Raw genomic sequence first — 11,018 nt, 5'->3', positions numbered from 1 at the left:
AAAAAACAAAAGGCCAGGGTATGTGTGTGACTTCATAAAGTCTATCAAAGGTAATCATAAAACAATGTAGCAATCAGTCAATCCAAAGATCAATACCCTCTAACTGTAATGTATCTTTTTCATTCAACAAATCTTTGGTTATGATATACTAGATACTGGGGAGACCATAATGAAAGAGGCAGAAGCATTCCTGGCCCCCCAAGAACTGTGCAATCTTCTGGGGCACACAAACACTGACTAAACAGTTACAAGTGCAATGTGGAAGGAGCTGAGACGTGGGGAGTCGACCTCCCATCGAGGGGTGAGGTCTAAAACTTTTCCTTTTCCTGTCATCCTGTGCATCATGAGGAGGCAGGGAAAGCCTACAAAACAACATTTGAGAAATACAAACACATTCGAGAAAGGGTAAAGCTGAAAGGAGATACTACAGCTTTGGATTTGAAGAAGATAACCTATTCCCAGCACACAGAGGTCCAAGATTTTAGGAGCTTACCAAAAAGTAACTAAATTTTTATTTTTATTTACTTTTGTTTATATACCTAAATCTGAAATTACACCAAAAAACCATATGAGACCTCAGAAAACTCACATCCTAATCTCTAGTAACCAAAAGTACTTAAGGCCTAAATACATCAGACAAAAGATTTCAATAGTATTAACAGATTAGGGAATGTACATTAAGCTTCTTGTCTTATACTCAGAAAATTAGAAAACTGGGATAAACGTATGTCTTACAGTGTGTTTTAAATGATTTGTATCACCTAGCCTCACCAAAACAAGTTCTTTACACCAACCCTTCATCATAGCATCGATGAAAATTGTTTTTTGAGAGGGAGCGTATGGGACACAGAAACAACACAAACCAAAATCTCACACTTTCCTTTAATGTTAACTGAATTTCAGAGTTAGTAAAATATAACTAAAGAAGTCACAGCTATGGGACAAAGTGCTGCTTTGTTTTAAAACTGCCCATTTGCTTTGTCTTTTGAGAACCTTTGGTTAAACTTGTACAGCGGGCTACTTTATTACATATGATTATATTCCCCATGTAAGACCTTAATTGATACACTCAGTGACAACATTCTTATAAATTGGAACCAATTATAAGTCCTCTCTCAGGCGTCTCCTCTGTGCTTTGTAAATATGTACGTCTTTTTCAGAATCATAGTGAACCTTACTCACAGTAAATTGCCTCTCCAGCATTGCTAAGAAGTTGTAATCCCGTTCATAGCGAATTCGGCAAGCTAAAAGAACCACAGAGTGGTTGCTACAGAGATGCTCCAATGTTTGAAGAAGATCTGTGAATGTTTCTTCTAAATATATGATATCAGCTCCAAGTATCAGGTCAAATTCTCCAGGTGAAAAACTCCCCAAATTTTGTCCCCAAGTCAGCTCCTTAACAACAGCTTTGGGCTGGATATGGGGTGGTAAATTGGCTTGAACATTTGATTTAAGAAACTCTAATGCTACTTTTCGATCCGTGATAGTCACGTGAGCACCTAGAATGTGGGACAGAAAGTAATGCACACATCAGTATAATTAACAAGTAGAGGGGTCAAGTTAAACAGCAGGTGAGCGACTCTACACATTTCACCTGATGTATCAGAACAATGGCCAGAAGCTCCTCCTCTGCCGCCTGCAGGTAAACATGAACCTCCGGTTTGCCTCTATGACTCCTTCTTGCTGTTTGCAGATATTATGCCAATTAAATACAAAGCACCCAAGTGAACGCTAGCTGATGCTTCTGAAATCTGCAGGCAGAAGTGGCCCAACCCTCCATAAGTGTCTACCATTACACTTCATTCATTAGGTTACCATCTTCAAGTCAGTAGGCTCCAGGGCAAAACTGAAGCCAAAGACGAAAAATCTGGGTGCAAACGATTATGAAGACAGCAAGATACTTTTAAACACAGAAAGGCTCCTTTCTGGGGCTAAAGCTTTAAAAGGAAGCATGGAAAAGATTAACTGGCTACTAAGAAATTTCAATCTACCTCTACTTACGCTGTCAGGAAGCAGCCAATCTATATGTAATCATTCCATTTATATATAATTATGGAAAAACGATAAAGTTAAAAATCACAAGATTGTATTACAGTCCTGTAGGTGAAATAATGTTCTCTATGTGCTAAGTTTCTACAAGCAATGTGTAAAATAAAGGAGGCAGTATTGTATTAATCTGTTTCTTGTGGGTTGTTTACAATGAACTAAGAGATTCAACTTTTTGAACCAGTATGGCGGAGAGAAGTCTGAATGGTAGTTACCCTTCAGGTGAAGCAACTACATAAGGTCAGCCCTGAAACACCTCATCTACATTGCATTAACACTGTCATACACATAATCCTGCTTGGTTTTAACCCTGTAAATTCTAAAACATAAACATTACATTTAACTCTTTCGTAAGTTATTTTTCATCTGCATCCTCCAGTCTGCAATCTTCATGGGCAATCCCCCAGAGGGTCCCAGAACAGCTGTTGGCAGCACCATTTCAGTACAGTCTACACTGAAGGTTTCTTATCTTGACATAGAACATATTAGGGTATATAATTCAGCTGGACATGTGACTCAGTCCTGAGTGTGATAGTGTGAAAATGTGCAAGTTGACAGATGCATGCACCTATCACTGTTGCTAGCCAGAATGCTGCCTGGTGAGTAGAATTCAGTGATACTTTCCATCTCTCCCGGTAACAAGCCTTTTCCTGCTTTGACCTAGAACTTTACCTCTGGACTTCCTAACAGTCTACTGAGCACTCTGCTGTCAGCACTGGAGTGATGTGGTTTTCCATGTCACCTCGGTGTTCACATTAATAGCTCTTAGATGGAAACCTCCTCGAATGCCTGCCTCAGAGGTTTCTGAGGCTACTTCTGACCTGCCGAGTGTGCCACAAGTTTCAGCAGAATCTTACTGTCAGTTGACCATTCCCCAAAACATCCACCAATTCCATAAATATCCAGGTGGCTGCCATCAGCCATGGGACAAAGACCCCTACCTTCACAGAATCTACATTTAAGCGAGGAGAGAGGCAGCAAGGGGTGTTTTTAAAAGTAGGATGTCCAGTATGTTAGTCGGAAGTACACACTAAGAAAAAAATAAAGCAGGAAAAAGAGACATAAAACATCAGGAAGTAAGAGAGTTGGTTTGAAAGGAAAGGCCCCACTGAGAAGGTAACTTAGGCAGGGGAATAACCAAATGCATAGGCACATGTATGGAATCACAATCATAACTATGATTAAAATATGGATGGGGATTCCTTTAAAAAACTAGTAGTAAAACTACCATATGACCCAGCAATCCCACTACTGGGCATATACCCTGAGGAAACCACAACTGAAAAAGACACATGTACCCCAATGTTCATAGTAGCACTGTTTACAATAGCTAGGACTTAGAAGCAACCTGCTGCTGCTGCTGCTAAGTCGCTTCAGTCGTGTCCGACTCTGTGTGACCCCATAGATGGCAGCCCACCAGGCTCCGCCGTCCCTGGGATTCTCCAGGCAAAAACACTGGGGTGGGTTGCCATTTCCTTCTCCAATGCATGAAAGTTAAAAGTGAAAGGGAAGTCACTCAGTCATGTCCAACTCTTCACGACTCCATGGACTGCAGCCCACCAGGCTCCTCCGTCCGTGGGATTTTCCAGGCAAGAGTACTGGAGTGGGGTGCCATGGCCTTCTCTGGTAACACAGCTAGTAAGAGTTAAAAGAAGTCAGAGCAGGTGGAGTGCTTACTTGCGGCTGGGGGGTGGTGAGGGAGTGGGCAGGAGGGCATATTTCCCAATGTTTGGGATCAGCAGGTGCAAACTATTGTATGTGGGATGAATGGCAGCAAAGTCCTACTGCGTAGCACAGGGAACTGTATTCAGTATGCTGTGACGGAGCAAAATGGAAAATGTATATATGTATATATATGCCTGGGTCGGTTTGCTGTGCAGCAGAAGTTGGCATGACATTGGGAATCAACTATGCTTCAGTAAAATTAAATTGAAAAAAAAAAAAGGTCAGCGCCTAGTGGGCCTCTAACCCTGTGCACATCACAACACTCTGTCTTGCCAGCAGTGAGGAGGCCCTTGTTCTCAGGAAGAGACAAAAGAAACTTCATCTCTTCATCCAGTTAACTCCTCTCATGTCACCGAGATGAGGGTTAGTATTGCAGAAAGAAAAGAACTCAGGCTGCTGTATCTGACAAGCCTGGTTTGAGTCTCAGGTCAACACTGATCAGGACTTCAGAAAGTGGGTTAGTTTCCCAGAACTTCCAGCTTCACTGGCAAAATGAAAATTTTAAAACATACCTAACATACATACGGATGATATAAGGTTAATGCGAGGAGAACAAAAGGTGGTATCAGTGAGGGCCTCCCCAGTGACTGAAAGTGCTGTGACATCAGACACGCTTGTGTGCTAAGTCGCTTCAGTCGTGTCTGACTCTTTGCCCCGCCATGGAACTGTAGCCCACCAGGCCTCTCTGTCCACAGGGTTCTCCAGGCAAGAATACTGTAATGGGTTGCCATTCCCTTCTCCAAAGGATCTTCCCGACCCAGGGATGAAACCCACATCTCTTATGTCTCCTGCATTGGCAGGTGGGTTCTTTACCACTAGTGCCACCTGTCATATCAGACTGCTGCTGCTAAGTCGCATCAGTCGTGTCCGACTCTGTGCGACCCCATAGACAGCAGCCTACCAGGCTCCCCCATCCCTGGGATTCTCCAGACAAGAACACTGGAATGGGTTGCCATTTCCTTCTCCAATGCAGGAAAGTGAAAAGTGAAAGGGAAGTAGCTCAGTAGTGTCCAACTCTTAGCGACCCCATGGACTGCAGCCTACCAGGCTCCTCCAACCATGGGATTTTCCAGGCAAGAGTACTAGAGTGGGGTGCCATTGCCTTCTCCAGTGATGTCATACAGATGGACCTAAGTCAGCTTCTAGGTACATAATTCCACCCACCGCCCCTGCCTATGCTCCCCATCAGAAGGCAAAATCTAAACAGAGAAAGGAATACTGAAAAAGATATGTTACCAGAAAAAGAACAGGACAGAAGTGGGGCTTTAGTGGGTCCTCAAGTACTTGTACGCACATGATGGAATTCTAGATCCTGACCACCTCTGCGTGGTCTGAGGACCAGCAGTTTGGGCATCACTGTCATCATTTGGGAGCTCATAAGAAATGCAGGCTCTTGGGCCCCACTCCAGACCCAGGGAAGCAGAAACAAGAGCCCCAGCTGACAATACTGAAGTGAGGAATAGTATATATTGTATCTTAGAAGCAGGTCTACCCAATTATCAAATAGCTTGAACTGCACAAGCCAGAAGTTGTAAAGAATCAAAAAATTTGTCAACAGTCAACTCTTTGTCAAAAGAGTCAATGAATTATGAAATAGAAATGAAGGTTAAAAATGCTCTAGGCCTAAATTAATGTCTGTATGCAAAACACACACACACACACACACACACACACACACACACACACACACCTTGACATCAAGTCAGAACTACCTACTGTTTAATAGAAGATGTCAGTTCAAACTGCAGGGGGCCCAACCCTTCCTAAAAGGAACAAACCACCAAAGATTCCTCAGCAACAAAGGTAAAAGATTTTCTGCTCTCCTTACTTCCTTGGGGGTAAATCCAAATATAGAGACAGGGATAGTGGTTTAGTTGCTAAGTCATGTCCAGCTCTTGAGACCCCATGGACTGTATAGCCTGCCAGGCTCCATGGGATTTCCCAGGCAAGAATACTGGAGTGGGTTGCCATTTCCTTCTCCAGGGGATCTTCCCAACCCAGAGATCAAATCTGCTTCCCCTGCATTGCAGGAGGTCGGTACCTAAAACTGTAAAATAAAAAAAAATTTTTTTTTAAAACACATGAATTGGATAATTCTCTTTGAATTCAGTCTCCTTAAGATCATCACAGAATTGAAGTGGGCAAAGCATCTCCAGTGAGAATATAAATAACAGGATGAGAGACAGAGAGAGAAGGAATGAGCCTTCCTGGAGTTGTGAGCATAGCAGTTGTGGCCTGTGACTCATAATAAGTACAAGGAGAAGGACAGTAACCCAGTAAGAGGGAAACTAACAATGGGTTTGCGTCATGAAAAGGCGACCCCTCCACTCACACAGGAGGGAGCCCTGCGTCACACTCACCCAGCAGGGCAGCCACTATGCCCACCAGCCCTGTGCCAGCACCCAGCTCCACAGCAGAGCAGCCCCTGAGTTCCACAGTGCCCATCTCCAGATACGTGGCAAGAACGACAGCCTGAGTCAAAACACAGTATGACAGTTAAGGTCAATAAGCGCTTTAGGATTTCCAGCAGGCTCCATGCTCCAGGAAGTTACCACACACCCCCTCCCACTGCAAAGCTCAACTCCCAGGTTAACAGCACCCATGGGAACTCAGCTGCTGCTGGTAGGGTCACCTAGAGCAAACATGGATACCAAGTCCCACAGCCCAGCTGCCCCCAGCCCCACCAGAGGCCCTTAGGGGGAGAGCAGCAGTCAGTGATTCTGCCCATCCAAGACCGGGTCCTGCTGAATCTGGGAAGGTTAACTTCTGTGTCACAGCACTCTGACATTCAAGGTGTACAAACCCATTCTGGCAGAGCTGACATGAACAGTCTCTGTGATTTGGCTTAAGGCATGTCCAGTTCCTAAACCCAGTTCAAATCAGCAAGGCCACAACCAAAGGGGACAAGCAGAGCCCCACGAAGTCTCTCGGAGGTGCATCCCTCTCTCCTGAGCCCCTAACACTCATCACCCCACAGCGACCGGACTTCAAGGGGTAAGTTTCAGATGAAGGGTTGGACTTGATATGTGAGTTAGCATTTGCAAACAACTCTAAAAATCATGTATGCTCTTAACATCATTTTAATTTTTCATGGCCACATACTATTAGTATACCAAGCAATTCCTCTTCTCAGTGAGAATGAAGGAGACTCATCCATTCCTCACTATTCTGTATCTTTATTACTCTTTCTAAGAAAACTTTTCTTGTTACCTTGGACTAGATTCCAAGAAGTAGTACTACTGGGTTACAGATATATCAATATTTTGTATCCCTGAATGTTTCTGACACCTGCAATACAATGTTAAGATTGTAAAACTGTATCTATGCCAATCATTTATCCAGCATTCGCTGAATCCTGAGTTCCCACTGAATCCCAGGTGTGGCTAGAGGCTGAGGGCAAGTCTGCCACAAGCAGTTCAAAGAACAGGGCTGGGGAGAGGAAAAAGTAGCCATTACAGTGTCGTTTTTTGATCATGACAACTATGGAAAACTTAAAGAAAACACATGATCCTCCTGCGGGGCTTTGTCAGTTACATTTCCTTTGTGCAGTGTTAAACTAGTGTCCAAAGCAGCTAGGGGCTCCAGTGGCAAGTCATTTAATTTCTCTCAGCTTTCTTTACTCACCCTTAAAATGCAATCTGTTTGGTGAGGTGGGGTGCAGGAAAATGATTCTAATGGGTAGAGGTTTTCTGGGGATGGGGTGTGGTGATGCAATGTTTTAAAACTGAGCATAGTGGTACTTGCACCACTTTGTGAATTTACTTTAAAAAAAAAAAAAACTTTAAGTGAAAGGTACAGTATATGAATTACAAGCCAACAAAGCTGTTAACTTTTCAAAAATAAGAGCAGTCTTATCATCAATTGCTGATATTTTCAGAGGCGTCCGGGGATCACTTACCGCGTCCCAAACCACCGCTGCGACTCCCAGTTGCCTCCAGTCCTGACGGATCTGTATCGTGTGGTTTGCAAAGGAGAAGGTGGCCAGAGGCTTGTGGAATCTCTGCAGCCCCATCTCCACGGTCTCCACATAGGGCACCAGGGCCATCTCGCCCCCGCCCAGCTCTCTGCTCCCTCCAAGCTGTAGGGCAAAAGAATCTTGAGTGAGGCTCTAGCTAGAAAATGCATGATCTCTTTAGTAGCTCCAAATGCTCAAAGCCAATTGTTACAAGTTCAAAAGAAGAAGGAGTTGAGGCGAAGTCTCTAATCCCTTTTGCACGGCCCTCCTGGGAAGTGAGATTTCGCTCTGAATTCAAGCCAAAGGTGCTGGGTGCCCTATACACTCAGCCGTAACCACTCAGTGAATCCGCAGCGCGATGAGTGAGCGAAGTGGAGGTGACAGCTCAGGGCGCGGAGAAAGTAGCGCTTTCTAAACCGCCTGGGCCCGCGTGGACGGCGGCTTGCAACCCGCCGCGGTCGGCGGGGCATCTGTTGCTTTGTGTTGGTCTCCCCTCGCTCCCTCTCGCTCGGTGAGTTCAGTGGGGACCACCACGGACTCGAACCTGAACTTCAACCTGGGGTTAACGTTGTGGTTATCCTGGTTTATGGTACCAGCTGGATATACACGGTCTACGCAGATCCATTTCCTGGAGACTGAAAGTGAAAGACACTCGGGCATTGTGAATCACTCGCGGGGAGCGGGACCCTGGGTCCGGCATGGAGTCGCCCCCCTCCGCGGCTGCGAGCCCTCCCCGGAGTCGCCCGCCCCCAACCCCAAACCGGGCGGCCGACAGAGACGCACGTCCTTCCGCCGGGCCCCGGGGCCACGGGAAGCTGCGGCGTAGGGGCGGGAGCCTGGAGAGGGGCCGCCCGCTCGGCCCGGCCTCACCCCGCCCCGGGAGCGCCGGAAGCTCCCCGCCGAGGGCGCGGCCAGCGCCCCGGGAGCCCGGCGGGCCACGCACTGGGGGCCGCGGCACGGCCTGGCCTCTACTTACGGCTCCGGAGACGGCCTCGCGAGGCGCGCGCGTTGCTCTCCCCGCCCCCAAGGTCGCCGGCGGAAATGACCGGCTTTAAAGGGCCAGAGACCGGGTAGACCGCCGGGGCGGGCGGGGGCGGGCGGCCGGCGCTGGGCCACCCTTTTCCGGTCCCCCGCCCTCCCAGAACAAGCGATCCCCGAGCGCCAGCGACGCTGAGCGGCGGGTGCAGTGTGGGGACCCAGAGCGGGGATGGCGGGGCGGGGGCGGGGGCGGGGCGCGGTTCCCGCCGCGTGTGTCCGCAAGGTATCCGCACCCGCAAGTCAGTTTCTCTGGCCGCCGAGGGTGGAGCTCGTGGGGGATCCACGCTGTCTAAATCGGGGAGTTCTATAACGACCACTGCAGACTCGATCCTGAACTTAAACTGGGCGGAGTCGATCCTGAACTTAAATACTAGGCATTAACAGTATGATTATTCCGCTTTACGATACCCTCTGTTATTACTGCCCCGCCATCATCTCCAGTATTAGATACAAGTGACATTCGCAAAGAACCAATGAATATCTACAACCTTAATGCCATGCTCCGGGACCAAATCAAACATCTGCAGAAAGCCGTGGACCGGTCCTTGCAACTGTCTCGTCAAGGAGCTGCAGACCCCGTGGTCGATAAAGACAAGAAAGCCCTAATGAAAGAGATCCTCAAGTTCAAGTCCCTACTGAGCACCAAACGGGAGCAGATCGCCACACTGAGGGCGGTGCTGAGAGCCAACAGGTGATCTCATTCTACTGGTGAGCTATGCTAGCCAACACTTTATGCCTAAATGTTTACAGTGTCCGCTACCATCAGGATGGGAGAAGGAAATGCCAACCCACTCCAGTATTCTTGCCTGGAGAATTGCATGGACAGAAGCGCCTGGAGGGCCATAGTCCATGGGGTCACAAAGAGTCGGACACGACTAAGTGACTAACACTACTACACTAGTGGATATACACCGCTGCAGAAGCGGGGGCGCGGAGGGCGTGGGTGCCACGGCGGCCGGGGACCGCGAAGCCCCCCGCCTGGCGCTGGAGAGGCGGCGGGTCTCGGTGCCAGTCTGTGCGCTAGTTCTCGCGCTCGCGCTTTTGTGTGTGTGTGGTCTTAGAATCTGTGCGCTTGCGGGTTTTTAGTTTTAAGGGTGGTCAGTTAGCGGGTGTAGGAGAAAATTCGCCCCTAAGAATACGTGGTCAGCCATCCACCACCCATCACCCATCCACCATCTCACCAAGGTGAAGTCCGAATTAGTGAATTCGCGTGCTCCGTGGCTGCGGAGTGGGAAACGCGACAAAGCCCTTCTCGGAGCCCGCACGCGGCACCCTGGCCGGGGTTGTTGCTAGCGCTGTCAGCCGGAATCCTGTCTCCTTCCTTCCCCGGCCGAAAGGTCAGCGCACCTGCCCTGGGGGCACCCGTTCTTGAGACGAAAGCTGCTCAGAGTGTGGCATCTGGCCGCAGGCCCCTGGGAGGGACGCGGTTGGAGAGAGCATCCAGGAATGTGACTGCGCTGGGGGTTGGAGGGAGGGGGGGCAAAAATGACGAGATGAGGGCTACCCTCCTTCTCCCTGGAAGGTTTCTTTTTCCTCTTGGATCTTGACCCCCAGACCCCGCAACCCACCCGCCGCCGCTCTCTCGCAGCGAGTCTCAGCTCCGCCTGCACTTTGGAATAAACTGGAGCGCTTTTCAGCCCTGCAGAGTTGGATGCCGCCACTGCAAAGTCTCAGCTGGTAAGCGGTGGGGCCTAGAGCAATCCTATTTTTCAGAGCTTCCCGGGTGATTCCGGCCGGCAGCCTGGACCACCACCAGCCCGCGACCCCCGCTTCCCCGCTTCCTATTCCTCTCGAATCCCGCAGGGGGCGTGCTCTGCTCTCTGTCCAGATTTCCTTAGAAAGCTGGTACCCTGGGCTGCAAAAGTGACTTGAAGAACTTTGAAGGTCACCAGTGAAAATGTTTTCCTTTTTTCTTTCCTTTCTTTGCTTTGCTCAGTTATTCATCACTAACTTTTTTATGTTAGTGGCATAAAACTGGCTGTTTTATGCCAAAACTGGCAAGAAAGTGCAACGATTCCCCAAACACTCCCTGCCCGGTGCCTAGCCTCCCCCATTTGTCATCTCCCACCAGAATGGTACATTTATTACAACTGATGAACCTACGGTAACACATCATTATCACCCCCAAAGACCAGAGTTTACACATTAGACTTCACTGTTGGTGTTGTCAGTTCAGTTCAGTTCTGTTGCTCAGTCGTGTCTGACTCTTTGTGACCCCATGGACTGCAACATGCCAGGCCTCGCTGTCCATCGC

The 11,018-nt window shown here is 48.2% G+C and overlaps 1 protein-coding gene across 3 annotated transcripts; it reads right to left on the bottom strand.

Annotated features, from left to right (window-relative positions):
* Positions 1 to 598: 598 nt before the first annotated feature.
* LOC128071104 (protein N-lysine methyltransferase METTL21A) lies at positions 599 to 8,748 on the bottom strand. Of its 3 annotated transcripts, none has more exons than XM_052664068.1 (4): positions 8,703 to 8,748; positions 7,670 to 7,849; positions 6,132 to 6,243; positions 599 to 1,499 (listed from the first exon to the last, which is right to left on the bottom strand). In XM_052664068.1, exons 2-4 carry the CDS (start codon positions 7,814 to 7,816, stop codon positions 1,102 to 1,104), a joined length of 657 nt encoding a protein of 218 aa, XP_052520028.1. In that variant the 5' UTR covers positions 7,817 to 7,849; positions 8,703 to 8,748; the 3' UTR covers positions 599 to 1,101. The 3 variants fall into 3 exon arrangements, with proteins under 3 accessions (XP_052520028.1, XP_052520029.1, XP_052520027.1); XM_052664069.1 differs by lacking the exon at positions 8,703 to 8,748 and adding an exon at positions 8,510 to 8,591; XM_052664067.1 differs by lacking the exon at positions 8,703 to 8,748 and adding an exon at positions 8,271 to 8,436.
* Positions 8,749 to 11,018: the final 2,270 nt, after the last annotated feature.

This window comes from Budorcas taxicolor, unplaced genomic scaffold, assembly GCF_023091745.1.
Source record: "Budorcas taxicolor isolate Tak-1 unplaced genomic scaffold, Takin1.1 scaffold146, whole genome shotgun sequence".
NCBI lineage: Eukaryota > Metazoa > Chordata > Mammalia > Artiodactyla > Bovidae > Budorcas > Budorcas taxicolor.
This window is presented reverse-complemented; position numbering and strand designations above follow the sequence as displayed.